Source organism: Rhinatrema bivittatum, chromosome 5, assembly GCF_901001135.1.
Source record: "Rhinatrema bivittatum chromosome 5, aRhiBiv1.1, whole genome shotgun sequence".
Taxonomy (NCBI): domain Eukaryota; kingdom Metazoa; phylum Chordata; class Amphibia; order Gymnophiona; family Rhinatrematidae; genus Rhinatrema; species Rhinatrema bivittatum.
This window is the reverse complement of record NC_042619.1, coordinates 305,195,443-305,211,119: the sequence shown is the minus strand read 5'-3', so window position 1 is coordinate 305,211,119 and position 15,677 is coordinate 305,195,443. Positions and strand designations below refer to the sequence as shown.

At 47.5% G+C, this 15,677-nt stretch overlaps 1 protein-coding gene across 7 annotated transcripts in view; it reads right to left on the bottom strand.

Moving 5' to 3' along the window:
- CAMK2B (calcium/calmodulin dependent protein kinase II beta) overlaps positions 1–15,677 on the bottom strand; it is an 858,678-nt gene that overhangs the window by 97,612 nt on the left and 745,389 nt on the right. For 4 of the 7 annotated variants that reach the window (XM_029604231.1, XM_029604227.1, XM_029604228.1 and 1 more), the window contains exons 15-16: positions 9,123–9,167; positions 4,272–4,320 (exon numbers count right to left, since the gene is read on the bottom strand). In XM_029604231.1, coding sequence (XP_029460091.1) covers positions 4,272–4,320; positions 9,123–9,167 — 94 coding nt within the window. The remainder of the gene's footprint in view (positions 1–4,271; positions 4,321–9,122; positions 9,168–15,677) is intronic. The other 3 variants (XM_029604232.1, XM_029604230.1, XM_029604229.1) reach the window with 1 other exon arrangement.

Genomic DNA, 15,677 nt, shown 5'->3' with positions numbered 1-15,677 from the left:
TCCCTTCGACCTATCTCTGCTCGAGCACCTCCAGCTACTCTCCGTTCCATTGGCGCCCGAGTTCCAGTACCGTACCCAGTTCAGGGTAGGACTACGCCACCTATCGACTGCTGTCTCTGGGCTGAACCAACTTCTCTCGCAAACCAACCTCGAGGCCCACCTAAGTCCTGCAGGCCCTGGCATTCAAAGGCTCAACCCGCGGGGAATGAGGGCTGGTATAGGTGAAGCTCCAGCGGCCTCTACCTTCAGCCCTCTCCACCTGCCGATGGTGGGGAGCCGTAGGTCCTCACGGGTTGCGTCAACCCCCATCTCGGCCCAAGGATCCACCTCCGACGCAACAGGTTGCAAAGGCCATGGACTCGGTGGAGCCGAGTGCCCTCCAGGCCATCCCAGGCCTGGCTTCCAAGGTACAAGAACAGCAGCAGTTTCTTGAGGCACTGGCCTCCTCCATGGATCGTCTTCATGCCCGGCTTGAGGCCCTTACTAATAATCCAGGTTCTCTTCCGGCTCCTCCTCATCCACAGCCACCTCCATCGATGCCTCGAGCCTTGTTGGCACTTCCAGCGCCCTCACACTCCAGACTCTGCAGAGGGTTTATTAACCAATGTTATATGCAATTTGCTCTGCAGCCTTCCGTCTTCCATGACGAGTTGACAAAAGTCACCTTCATCTTATTCCGCCTTGTAGGAAAGGCGCTGGCCTGGGCTTCCCCCCTGTGGGAATGCTCGGATTCCTTGTTGAAAGAACTGGCTCAGTTTGTGGCTGTATTCAGACAGACCTTCGATGATCCTGGATGACATGCCATGTCAAGCACCAGCTTACTACATCTCTGTCAAGGTCAAAGAAGTCTTTTCGATTATACCATTGAGTTTTGGACTTTGGCTACTGAGCTCGCTTGGCATGAAGACTGCCTCCGAGCTATCTACCTGGATGGACTCTCCCCGCAGCTGAAAGATGACCTGGCTGCACGGGAACTCCCTTCCTCTCTGGAGTAACTTATAGACTTGGCAGGCTGAATTGACCATCGTCTTCAATAGTACCACCGGGAGAGTCAGATGCCCAAGAAGCCTTCGCAGGTTCATTCCCGTTCACCACCTTTTTCCAACCCTGCTCTCAGCAGTGATACTAGGGTGGTCAAGACGGAAGAGCCTATGCAGTTGGGTCATGGGCGGTTGACACCGGAAGAGTGCCTCCAGCGGAGACAAACCGGTATGTGTCTGTATTGCGGAGCACCTGGCCACCATCTTCAGACTTGCCCTATCTGTCCAGGAAACTCCTTGGCTCGAGTTCAGTAGGGGGCCTGAACTTGGGTGCAACTTCTCTGGCCTCTCAGGTATCAGTACCAGTTACCCTGATCTGGGATTCCCTGTCCTTTCCAGTTCTTGCTCTGGTAGACTCCGGAGCAGGAGGGAATTTCATTCTCAAGGACCTTGTTCAGCTTTTGGGCATAAATACCCGCCCGCTTGAAACATCACTATGTATAGCTTCCATCTACAGAGAGCCGTTACCCGGCCGAATTTCCTTGACTACGGAACCTGTCCAGTTTTGCACTGGAGCCTTACATACCGAGGAACTCGAATTACTAGTGTTGGAAAAATCCATCCATCCCATAGTTTTTGGACTCCCTTGGCTACAGAAACACTCTCTCCAATTCAACTGGGGTTCGTTGGAACTGGTGAAGTGGGGTTCCACCTGCCACCAGTCCTGTCTCCAGAAAGTGATACCGCCACCTGTGGTCCCTCTGGCTACTACATCCTCTGACATACCTACTCCATATGCAGCCTTTGAGGACGTGTTCTCCAAGCAAAAGGCCGACCTCCTACTGCCTCTCCGAAGGTTTGATTATCCAATCGATCTCCTTCCAGGAACCATGCCTCCTCAAGGATGCACCTACCCTCTGTCTCTGCCCGAGACGAAGGCTATGACAGAATATTTTCAGGAAAATCTCGCAAAGGGATTCATTCGCCCGTCTATGTCTCCCGCGGGGCAGGATTCTTTTTTGTGACCAAGAAAGACGAGTCACTCAGGACGTGTATTGACTACTGCAGCTTAAACGCCATCACCTGTAAGGATAAATATGCCTTGCCATTAATTTCCGAATTATTTGATCGCCTCCAGGGTGCCTCCATATTTACAAAGCTGGACTTACGCGGGGCGTATAACCTGGTAGGAATCCGTCCCGATGACATTTGGAAAACTGCCTTTAACACCCGGGACGCGCACTACGAATACTTGGTGATGCCTTTTGGCCTCTGTAATGCGCCCGCAGTATTCCAACAAATGATGAACGAAATCTTCAGAGATCTACTGTACACCAAAGTCGTGGTTTACCTGGACGATATCCTCGTCTTTTCCAAAGACCTTGACACTCATCGCGCTGATGTTCGAACCGTTCTCCAGCGCTTCGTGAAAACCATCTGTTTGCAAAATTGGACAAATGCCTCTTCGAGAAATCCAGCCTACCTTTTCTTGGTTATATAATCTCTCGGCAAGGGTTCTCCATGGATCCAGCCAAACTAAAGGGAATCCAGGATTGGCCACAGCCGGTGGGCCTCAAGGTGCTCCAGCGCTTCTTGGGATTCCTCATCTACTATTGTCATTTCATCCCACACTATTCTACCCTGGCTGCCCCGTTGACAGCCTTGACTCATAAAGGTCAAGACACGCGAAACTGGCCTCCTGAGGCCGTCGCAGCCTTCCATCGTCTGAAGGAAGCCTTCCAGAAAGGGTCCTGTCTGCACCATCCCGACCCGAATCGTCCGTTCCTGGTCGAAGTTGACGCCTCCGCCATTGGGGCTGGGGCAGACCTGAGTCAATGCACCACCTCTGGTACCGTAGTTTCCTGTTCTTTTTATTCCTGCAAATTTTCATCTGCAGAGCAAAATTACAGCATCGAGGATCGTGAGCTGCTTGCCATAAAATTGGCTCTTGAAGAGTGGCGCCCATGGCTAGAGGGCGCACAACACAAATTTACTGTGTTCACCGATCATAAGAATCTGGAACATTTGAGTCAAGCACAACTCCTCAATGCCCGTCAAGCCCGATGGGCCTTGTTTTTCTTCAGATTCGATTTTGAACTCCGCTATCGCCCAGCCGAAAAAAATCTCTGGGGAGATACCTTATCATGAACCTTCGAGTCCGAGGACACACCGGAAGAACCTACTCACATAATAGACCTGGCCGTATTTGTTTATCTGCCACTCATCCAGTTCCTGCTGGAAAGACGATCGTGCCCCGACAACTCCGAGAAAGAGTTCTCTGCTGGGCACATGATTCCAAATTCGCTGGTCACCCAGGATGAGCATGAACCTTGGCACTGCTCCAGCGGTTCTTCTGGTGGCCCACCATAGTCTCTGATGTGAAAGCATACGTCAAATCCTGTAACATCTGTGCACAGCAAAAACCCCCAGTCAGTCGACCTTAGGGACTTTTACAACCACTACCAGCACCCGAAGAACCATGGACTCACTTGTCTACGGATTTCATCGTGGATCTGTCGCCTTCAAAGGGTCACACCGTAATATGGCTCATCATAGACTGATTTTCAAAAATGGCCAATTTCGTCCTTCTACCGGGCCTACCATTGACCAGCATAATTGGGAAACTGGGTTTATGAGACTATAGAAAGCACAGACTTAGGGTGACTATATAGCCCCATGTCAGAAGCAACAGACTGATCCATTCCTGGTTTTACCGCATTGCATGCATGGAGGTATTGTTCTGATTTCTCTGATAAGAGCAGGACAGTCTCCCTGCATGCAATGATTAAAACCAAAACTGGCTCAGTCTGTCCTTCTGACATAGAGCTATATAAGCTTACTAATATGGTCTGATAGGTAAGTGTAAAATATCCAGTCTTTTGTCTCACTCCACACTGTCATTCATCAACACAAGAACAATCTTATGGTTCGCAACTTTAGTCCATGGTGTCAGTGCTAGCTCAAAGAATGGCAGTGATATCATCACACCCAATGTGACATGAAGATGCTTCAGGCTAAACAGCACCATGTTAATTACAAAGAATATGGAGGATGACATCTCTCCAGCCTGGAGAGACATGGGGTGATTTTCTCCTTGCTCTGCTGGGTGCCTGCCTCGTTGATTCCACGTGATAACCATTCATCTCTCTCACAAACTATACCAACTGGTTGCTGTGACTTGGAAGAGAAAGCAAATTAATGATATGAACAAACTCCAGATTCAGGTTCCTTTCTGTCTTGTCAGGAGGACAGGAATGTCTCTGCCCATTTCTAAGTGTGATACTACTGTACCTTTCATGTCTTCATCCTCGATGGTGGTGTTGGTGCTGTCACTTGATTCCTACAGGAATGAACAGAAAGTGAAGCGAGGAGGAGGGAAGAGAAAAAAAGAGCAACAAAAGGAATGTTATACAAGGCAAATGATGACAGTGTGTTCTGAAAAAAAATCATGTGGGAAAATAGTTAAGTCAGTGTTGGCCACTGTATGTCATTTAGAACCCCCTACTGCCAGGTTAAGATGACCCAGTCCCAAGAAGTCTAGTATTTTAAATCCTGCACCAAATCTCCCATCCCCAGATATTAGATACAGGAAGTTTTGGGGACAGATTTAGATTGGCCTGATCCTTGTGATCTGGGAACAGGGAGTCCTCCTACCAGCCTTTCACTACAGAAAACAACAGCTGTCAGACTCAAATATACAAGTGCACTCTCCTACCACTGTGGAGAATCCAGATAAAGCTGCACTGCATTTGTGGCTCTGAGTCCTAGCCTCTGGTCAAAATTCTTATGTGCCTCCTTGTTCTATTGTCCCATCTCACCCTACACACAAACACTTCATATCTCCCTTCTTGACCCCCCACCCCCACATGCTTATGAGCACATAATCATGACATGTTCATTTTGCAACAACTTACAGATCTCAGATCACTTCCGTAACTTTGAACCAGTCCTTCTCCTTTGTTACTTTCATTCCCAAGTCAACAAACAAGAAAGCAGGACTGTAAGTCACAGCATGCCTTGAGATGGGACTCAAAAACTAGGACTGCTCCAACATTACAAAGCTCAGCCTGTGTCACTTGGCAGGTCTGTAGTTTTAAATCACCACAATGCCACCATATGTTGGAACTATTGCAGAAGCATCCCTGGAGTTTTTGGACAGATATCTGACAAGTGCCAGGGACCTCACTGCAGGTGTTGATGGCAGGAGCCCTCCTTGGGCAATTTTGGTCTTTGATAAGCACTGATGCAGCTATATCAGGTAATCCTTTTAATTATCTCTGGTATTTGCTGACAAATGACAGGGAGATGCTTCTTTATGTCTAGAAATATGCCCCAAACGTTGCCAGGAAAGGCACTTTCCACTGGAATCAGCACTGTGCTGGATTACTAGAAAACTCCAACTGTTCCTTCCACTTAATAGACAACTTGGGGACAGTCAACAGCAAATAAACCAACAGCTCAGTTACACGCAAAGGACTTTTAAGGTTCTTTACACATACTATTACTGCAAATCTACATTCTTTTATTTATACACTTTTACTCTTGGCTGATCTTCACCTGGAATTTACATGCAGCTGGTCAGAAAGACCAAATACATCACAGCCTTAGCCCTGCTGTTCAGTTACACCATGAAAATATTCTTACTGCATTAAGAGCACTTTTTAATGTGTCTCTTAGGCTAAATTAGAAAAACACCTGGTGCTTTTCAGCAGCCAGTCTGATGGCAGGATTCCCCTTGCTTACGGCTACCTCTTATTTCTGGAAAGGGTTCCTACCACACAATTTTTTGGACACCAGAAACTGGCAGGCATAAATCCATAAAATGCTCCATTCCTTTCCTGTTATTTTAAAGTGAAGCAGCAAACTTTCTAACTTTAAAAGAAGCTAAAATTTTCTGCTAGTGTGACTTTTATTTTGTGCAATTTAAAATATCAGAATTGCTCAATTGTTTGTGTTCCCCAAACATGAACTGTAACAGGTAGCCTTCTCCTTTGCTAACAGATACAGTACATCTAAGTCTGTTTCATGCTCCATAAGTGTTACCAGGCAAACATTTTTTCAGTGTACTCCAAGACTAGAGGCTCTGTTCCCCCTCAACATGGACATGTTGTGATCCCGGACTGAGGGGTTCCCGGCCGGGATCTCTTACCAGGCCAGACAGGTCCCTTGATGGCGGCCGCGGATCATGCGGGCCGCGGCGCGTCTCTCCCCACATTTGGAAAGAAGCGTCGGGGAGAGCGCGGCAGGACCCGCCCCCTTAAAGGGGCAGAGGCGGGAAAGTCGGGTCGGCGCTGGAGGTGACATCAGATGCCCGGGGAGATTTAAACCTCTCCCCGGGAAAAGCTCTCTGCCTTTGCAACAAGGTTCTCCTGGTGCTGTTGGTGTTTTGCTTTGACTTCGCCTACCTTGACCCTGCCTGGATTGGACTTTGCTTTGCCTGCTGCCTGCCCTGACCTTTGCCTGGAACCGGACTCTGCTTTGCCTGCCGCCTGCCCTGACCTTTGCCTGGAACTGGACTTTGCTTTGCCTGCCGCCTGCCCTGACCTTTGCCTGGAACCGGACTCTGCTTTGCCTACCGCCTGCCCTGACCTCTGCCTGGAATTGGACTTGCCTTGCCTGCCGCCTGCCTCGACCTTGCCTGGAACTGGACTTCGTCTTGCCTGGCACCTGTATTGAGTTACTGCTCCACCTTCCGGGAGGGAATTCATCTGGACATCTCCCCGGTGAGTACCCCCCGGACCAAGGGTCCACAACTGGTTGAGTTTGGAACAGGACTAGGAGACATTCTTATATGGTAAGTGGTTACCAGGTAATTTATTATGTGCTGTTCATACACAAAAGTACTTTAGAAACATATTTTTAAAAATATTAAGAGTTCCCCAGTCTGCACAGTGGACTATTCTGATGTTATTGACCTGGGTGAAGTGACATACCATATCACATAAGAGGCAGCAGGAAGGCAGGCCAACTGACTAATTGAAAGCCCTCCTTGTGGGATGCAGTGTTTTGCCAGTTCTGAAAATGTGGAAGGGAAACTAGAAAGGAGTCAGCTGTCACTTCCCCATAAGTTTCTAAGGTAGTAACCAGTAGGTCGGTATTCAAAAGCCATTTAGATGGATAACTTAGAAGTTATCCATCTAAATGGCAAAACCGACATATTCAGCCACTATCTGGCTAAATTCTAGTTATCTGGCAAAACCTTAGCTGGATAAGTGGGCAGCATTGTGGGGGCGGGTAGGAGGCATTCTGGGGAGGAGTGGCATTGACCATATAAGTTATCCGGCTAACGCTGATATTCAGCATTAGTCAGATAAGTTATCCAACTAACTCTGGTCGAGCCACAGAACTGTCCTAAAAATAGCAAGATAAATTTATATGGCTATCTTTAAGATAGCTGGGTATAATGGAGCGACTGTGCCGCTGAATATATCCTGCTAGTTAGCCAGATAAAGTTATTCAACTAACTAGCTAAGCCACACAGTGGCTGAAAATGGACCCCTGAATCCTCTGGAGGTGATGGAAATGCGGAATGCAGAAAATTCAGTTGGAGGATGGTATGAATGAGCTCTGAGAAATAGAGGAACAGGGGGTGGAGGTTTGCAGGTTTATCCTGCATTGGCAATGGTCAATACATCATCATGTCCCCAGTTTGGGGTGGTGGGGTGGTAGATTTTGAGCCTCCTGGGGACAGGAAAATACCTCAAGTACTTGAATTTAATCCACTTTGACGTGCCTGAAAAGCAGAATATAAATAAAATAAATAAATAAATAATCGCCCCCCTCCAATATTGTACAGGTTTGCAATCTCAGCCAAAAGGACAAGAAGGGACCATCTTCAGCTCATGACTCAGACCCTGCACTTGGATCTCAGCAGTTTTAATGATACACACAGACAAGATTAAGTCAAGTGCAGTTTGTGAATGCCAGCAAAACAGAAGGTGGAAAAGAAAGCCCTGCAGCAGAGAAGGTTGGAACCTGAAAATGAGACCACTACAAAGGGGAGGTGGAAGAGCAGACAATGAGCACTATTTAGGACTATACTTTGGCCATTCATAGCTCTTGGACTACAGCATGGAGGGAGCACGGTGTACTATGCTGCTATTTCTGTGGTTGGTTGAGGAAGGTGTAGTATATTGTTGTTACCATTTCTCTAATTGACTGAGAAGGGGTATATGAGTGTGAGATTGCATGTGGGAATAATATTGTTTTACTGTTTGATTAGCTGACATATTCTCCCAGCTCAATAACCATCAGGAACCACTGGTGAAGGAAAAAAGGAGCATGTGCTCATAGACTCATATAGCTACACCATCAGTCTTTGTTTTCAGACTTTGCATTGCTTCAGTATATATCTGAACAATTTCCAGAGTTCCTTCAAATTATATCTTTTTTTAAAGCTGTCAACATTTTTATAATTAATATCTTAAAGACACACACACAGACAAATCTTGGTAACAACATGATTCACATTCTTTGCTACATCTGTGCCATACTAAGAAGCACTGTAGATCATTCAGCCAATCATGTGGCCAAATTGGCTATCACACTCTCCTAGTCTCTGATGTAAAATGCAACATTAATTTGACACATTTTTTATATATCTATTTTATACAGTATACTCATGGAATTCACTTATAACAAATCACCATCTCACAGCAGAGCCCTTTTCAAAAGGAAGATACAGGAAACTATGAACTTCTGAGTAAGGCTAGTAAGTCCCAGGTGTAAGTGAATGGGTTTGGGTGTGAGTGAGTGAGCATCAGATGTGCGTGAACAAGTTTGAATGCAGTATTGCCAACTTCATGCCATGCCTTCAAGAGATTTTGATCCAGCCGCATTTTTCAAACTCCCATCCTTAGTATCATGCTGAGACAACACCGGGAATGGGTGGATAAAAAGCTCAGGACTGGACTAGTACCCTGCATGGTCACAGGGGTGGCAAGACTGAGACATGAGCGAGTGCGACAATATAGCTGGACTCAGGGAGGTGAAGTTGTACAGTGGGTGTGAAAAATAAAACAAGGCAAAAAAAACAAAACATAAGTAAAGGAAAGTGAAAATTCTCCAAGATTGTAGATTTAAAAGGTTTAAAATAAAGTTGATTTTTCCCCAGAGTGAAAAGGAAAGAGAGACAGGAAATACCTTAATCCCATCCACAGGGTTATGGATAACGGTGGTTTGTGGCTCCTGGAGAGGGAGAAAGTAAGAGAAGGAGAGAGACAACGAATAAAGAAGGACAGAAGAATGGAAAGTAGAGTGACAGAGGGAAGAAGGAGAGAGAGAGGGTAAGACCAAAGGACCAAAAATTGAGAAAGAATGGGATAAGGTGACAGAGATGAATAGAATGAAAAAGACAGGGAAGAAAGAAAGAAAAACGAAGAGACAGAGATCCAGAAAAGAACAGGAGGGAGACGGAAATGGAGGGAAAAAGGCAAAAAGTAATTAGTTTGGCAAAAGGCAAATGATTAAAAAAAAACCAGAGAGAGGTAGATAGCAAAAGATTAAACCATGAAAGAGAAAACCAGCAGTGGAAACCTGGAATTGGGTTGATATGACTGAGATCAAAATATTTTCCACAATACCCACTGGATAGATGGGAAACCTTTGGAGAAAAAACACTGATGGCACAGGAAAAGAAAGTTTTCACACAAATCTTTTCCCATCACAGGAGCAGGGTTCATTTTTGGTTCTGCTATCCCTAAGAAAAGTAGTACTATATCTCTCTGCATTCAATGGGGGGAAACCCAGAACTAGATCACCCTCTTTGGGTTGACTCCAGTAAGTAGGTGATCCTTCTAACAGATACCCCTCTACACATTTAGTAATGACTGGACTGTTAACTTGATACTGCTTGTCCCACTCCCATGTAATATATCACACTGCTTCAAGTGTGCCCTCAGAGACAGGGGGTTTGGGAAGGGCAACCTGTTTCAGAACATCCCCCTTCCCTTGCTGCACTCCGAGCTCAGTGTCAGCCATGGCTATGGAATTTGTGGGAATGGATGGGATGACATGGCAGTCAAGGAATGAAGACCTGGAGGGTGGGAAATGGGGAAAGATCCTTTGCAGAGGTGGGACTCTGATAGCAAGATAGCTGATGTGAACCCCAAAAGAGAAGCAAACCTCCTAGGCCTTTGGTTCCATTGTTATTTTGGGCACAAAATACATCATGTTATGTATAAATAGTGATATATTAGAATTTGTTAATCCAAATTTTGTAGACAGCTCCATATGAAGGGCATAATGGCTGGTCCTGATTGGAGACAAGTGAGCAATTTGCAGTAAAACTCAAACCCAGCAGTTTTGTCCCTGGTTTCCATTTGACAGAAATTTCAGATTATACCCAGATCTGCTGGAGAAATGTGTCAAACTCTTTTCTGGCAGATCTGGGTGAAATTGAAAGGAAATCTGCAAAATCTCCAAGTGGAGCCAAAAGAAAATCCATTTTGGGATTTTCAGAAAACTTGAAGGTGGACCAGATAAAATCCACCTCCATTATTTCCTGAAAAGAGAGAAACCTGATTGTGTCAGGACAGATACCCAGAAATCCAGGACCTGAAGCTTCACAAAGTATAAATGTGCTCAGGCAGGATTTTACGGTGTCTGCTAACTGTGAAGCAACAAAACGAATCGTGCTGTTTCCACTTGTAAACAAATTTCATCCAAATAGAACCTCCAGCCACTTCATAATAATGACATTTCCAATTTGGTATGTGTACTGCTGCAGATCAGAAAGCAAATGTTGCTTACCTGATGTAACAGGTGTTCTCACAGGACAGCAGGATGTTAGTCCTCACAAATGGGTGACATCGAGGATGGAGCCCACCACGGAAAACTTCTGTCAAAGTTTAAACAGAACTTTGACTGGCCCCTACTGGGCATGCCCAGCAAGGCACTGACCCTGCAGCCAGCAGGGGTCTCCCTTCAGTCTGATGTTCAAAGCTACAGGCAGTGCCTAGAAAGTAAAAACAAAACAAACCCAACACCGCGGGGTGGCGAGCGGGTTTCGTGAGGACTAACATCCTGCTGTCCTGTGAGAACACCTGTTACATCAGGTAAGCAACATTTGCTTTCTCACAGGACAAGCAGGATGGTTGTCCTCACAAATGGGTGAGTACCGAGCTGAGGATGTCCTGACTTGCACCAAATGCACCCAACGACGTGCAACAGGCACTACAACTGGGGTGGAATTTGGTAAAGGGCATCCGCACCCTACCGGGAAGGTGGAAGGGTGTTGGTACATCACGTTGGAAAAAGGTTACGCAAGACAGATTGGCCGAAGATGGAGTCCTGTCTTCCAGCTTTGTCCAAACAATAGTGGGCTGCAAAGGTATGGAGAGAACTCCAGGTTGCAGCCTTGCAGATGTCAGGAAGCGGCACCGATCGAAGGTGTGCCACTGACGTAGCCATGGCCCTCACAGAGTGTGCTTTGACACGGTCTTGAAAAGGGATGCCCGCTTGCTCATAGCAGAAAGCAATGCAGTCCGCCAACCAGGAGGAAAGAGCCTGCTTACCCACAGGTTGTCCTAACTTGTTAGGATGGAAAGAGACGAATAATTGAGTGCTCTTCCTGTGAGAAACTGTACGGTCTAGGTAAAAGGCTAGAGCCCGTTTACAGTCTAGGGTATGCAGGGTCTATTCTCCAGAGTTGGAGTGGGGCCTGGGAAAAAAGATAGGTAGTATGATGGATTGATTAATATGAAACTCAGAAACTACCTTAGGTAAAAATTTAGGGTGAGTGCGGAGTACCGCCCGGTCCTGCAGGAGCTTAGTGTAAGGCGGATAGGTAACTAGGGCCTGTAATTCACTAACCCTGCGAGCTGAAGTGATAGCCAAAAGGAATAACACTTTCCATGTGAGATACTTTAACTCACAGGAGTGCAGAGGTTCGAAAGGAGGTTTCATTAGACGACCAAGAACCAGATTAAGGTCCCAGGATGGGGCCGGAGGCCGTAAGGGTGGCTTCAGATGGAGCAAGCCTTTAAGAAAACGTGTTACTAGGGGTTGTACTGAAATAGGGACACCCTGTACACCTTTATGGAAGGCGGCTACCGCACTGACATGCATCCTAATGGAAGAGGTTTTAAGACCTGATTCAGAGAGATGCCATAAATAGTCCAAGAATTTGGAGATTGGACAGGAAAGGGGATCAAGGGACTGAGAAGTGCACCATGATGTGTACCTTTTCCATTTGTATGAGTAAGACTTTCTTGTGGAAGGCTTTCGTGAAGCTATCAGGACTCGAGAAACGGAATCTGAAAGGTTGAAAGGCTGAAGGACTAACCTTTCAACATCCATGCCGTCAGGGACAAGGATTGGAGGTTGGGATGGAGGAGGCATCCGTCGTTTTGAGTGAGCAGATGCGGGTCCTTTCCCAGAGGAATGTGCCTGCGGATGGAGAGATCCTGGAGTATTGGAAACCATACTTGGCGTGGCCAGTAAGGTGCTATCAGGATCATGGTTCCTCCGTCCTGGCGTAGCTTCACGAGAGTCTTTGACACAAGAGGAAGTGGAGGGAATGCGTAGAGCAGACCGGTTGTCCACTTGAGGGAGAATGCATCCCTCGGCCGAGAGTGCTGGCTCCGAATGAGAGAGCAGTAATCGTCCACTTTGTGGTTCTGAGGGGACGCAAAGAGGTCTATGCGGGGAGAACCCCACTTGTGAAACAGAGAGGTCGCTACCAGAGGATCGAGTGACCACTCGTGTGGTTGGAAGACACGGCTCAGCTGGTCTGCCAATACATTGTCTACTCCCGGCAGGTAAGTGGCCCTGAGGTACATGGAGTGGGAGAGGGCTTCCGCCCAGATCTGCGCAGCTTCCTGACACAGAAGGAAGGAGCCTGTGCCTCCCTGCTTGTTTATGTACCACATGGCCACTTGGTTGTCCGTCTGGATTAAGATTATCTGATGAAAGAGATGATCTTTGAAAGTGCGGAGCGCATAGCGGATTGCTCGAAGTTCCAGGAAATTGATCTGGTGTTCGGCTTCCTCGTTGGACCATAACCCTTGGGTTTGAAAGTTGTCCACATGGGCTCCCCAACCGATGTGAGAAGCGTCGGTGGTTAGGATTACTTGCGGATCCGGTGGAAGAAAGGGTAAGCCCTGAAGGAGGTTGACCTGAGTCGTCCACCAGGTTAAGGATAGGCGCAGCGCTTGTGTGACTGTGACTATGGAGGACAGAGGCTGAAAAGCTTGAATCCATTGGTGTCGTAGAGTCCATTGTGTTACTCTCATGGCTAGTCGGGTCATGGGAGTGACTTGAACCGAGGATGCCATGTGTCCTAGGAGAATGAGGAACTGGCGAGCCGTGGCCGTATCTTGAGACTGGAGCTGGTGAGCTAGGGACATGAGAGTTTGGACCCGTTGAAGCGGAAGGTAGGCCTTTGCCTGTAAGGTGTCCAAGTCTGCCCCAATGAAAGATAAGGTTTGAGATGGGACGAAGCAAGATTTCTCGTAATTGACAAGAAACCCTAAGGAAAGGAGTGTGTTGATTGTCAATTGTAGGGAGGACCGGGCAATCTGAGGGGTGGAGGCCCTGATTAGCCAATCGTCCAGATAGGGGTATACGTGGACACCTTCCTTCCTGAGGAATGCTGCTACAACTACGAGGCATTTGGTGAAGACTCGTGGAGCAGATGCCAGACCGAAAGGTAGTACTCGGTATTGATAATGGTCGCGGCCTACTAGAAACCGCAGATATTTGCGATGGGATTGTGTTATCGCAATATGGGTATAAGCTTCCTTGAGGTCGAGGGAGCATAGCCAATCCCCTCTTTGCAGCAGAGGGAGTAACGTGCCCAGGGTTACCATCTTGAACTTTTCTTTTTGAAGGTACTTGTTGAGGGCCCGAAGGTCCAAAATTGGACGTAGCCCTCCTGACTTTTTTGGAATTAGGAAGTACCTGGAGTAAAATCCCTTGCCTCGTTGAGAGGGAGGGACAGGTTCTATAGCATTTGATTGCAAAAGAAGGGATACTTCCTGTTGTAATTGAGTCAAGTGGCTGGATAGACTCCATGCTTGAAGAGGCGGGGAGTCCTGTCGGAAGAGTTATGAAATTGAGGTGGTAACCCTGTGCGATAATTGCCAGCACCCACTGGTCTGAGGTAATCCGTATCCAATGCTGCAAAAAGTGGCACAGACGACCCCCTACAGGGATGTGGGGGAGTGGGATATGGCATGTGCTCCGTATCGGGAAGTCAAAGGCCTGCCGCAGGCCCGGGAGGTGGGGCTACAGCAGGTCTTTGTTTCCGAGGTTGGCGTAGCTGAGGTCTGGTGGAGGATCGAGCCGGACGAGGCCTAGTCGACGGAGGGTAATAACGACGTGGCCGAAAGAATGACTTTTTAGAGTCCTTCTTAGGTGGTGGTTTGGAGGATACCTCAGATGGAACAGACGAAAGTTGTTTCAACGTCTCGTGGTGATCCTTCAATTCCGCCACAATCTGTTGAATCTGTTCTCCGAACAGATTGTCCCCCAAGCAGGGTAAATCGGCTAGACGATCCTGGACCTCTGGGCGAAGGTTGGATGATTTTAACCAAGCCCAACGTCTGGCTGAGATGGCAGTAGCTGAGACTTTCGTGGAAGCATCGAAGATATCGTAGGCCGTTCTGATCTCGTGCTTCCCAGCTTCAAATCCTTTGTGAAGGAGGGCTTGAAGCTGTGGCTGGTATTGGTCCGGTAATGTGTCAGCATAGTCCTGCATCTGTTTAAGGATAGCTCTGTTGTATTGAGTCATATAAAGTTGGTATGAAGCTATGCGAGATATCAACATAGCCCCATGATACACTTTCCTGCCCACACTATCAAGGAATTTGTTGTCCTTGATAGGGGGAGTGGAAGAGTGTGGTTTTAGGCGCTTGGCCTTCTTTTGCGCAGACTCAACTACAACAGAGCGATGATCCAGTTGAGACTTCTGAAATCCTGGTGCTGACTGAACGAGGTATGTTGAGTCAGCTTTTTTATTAACTGGTGACACAGATGAAGGTGATTCCCAGTTTTTCTTTAAAAGATCCAGAAATACCTGGTGAATGGGGATGGAAGCGATGATTTTTGGGGCATCCAGAAATTGGAGCAGCTCCATCATTTGGTGCCTGTCATCGGTCTCAGATTGCAGCTGAAAAGGCACAATTTCTGACATCTCCTTTACAAAATTTATAAAGGAGAGATCTTCAGGAGGAGATCGTTTTCTACTCTCTGTAGGAGATGGTGGGGATGGTAAATCTGTATCTGAAGATGTATCATCACCCCAGGTATCATAAGGATCATGTAGGGCTTGCAGTCCTGAAGGACCTGGTAGAGGATCCAAAGGCATCGATGGAATCGGTGCTGCAAGCGGAACTGTGAACGGCATCGAGGGCTTCGGGGGTACGATGGAATCGGTGCCGATCTTGGAATCGATGGAGCCGAAGGATAAATCGGTGGAAAGGTATGTGAAGGCACCGATGGAACGACACCGGACGGGGGAATCCGGAACGGTGTTTCTCCTGTCGATGAATGTCCTTCCGGAGATGATGGTGTAGTCGGTGCTACTGGAATCACCGATGGAAGGGCGCGCATGAGTGCCTCCATACGATTTAGTATCGGTGCCAACGCTTCCACTAGAGGCTCGGTGGTCGGTTCCCTCCTCGGTGGCAGAGTCGGTGCTGAGGTCGGTGCCTGAGGCGGTGCCGGAATCGGTGCCGGAGGCGGTGCCGGTGGAGG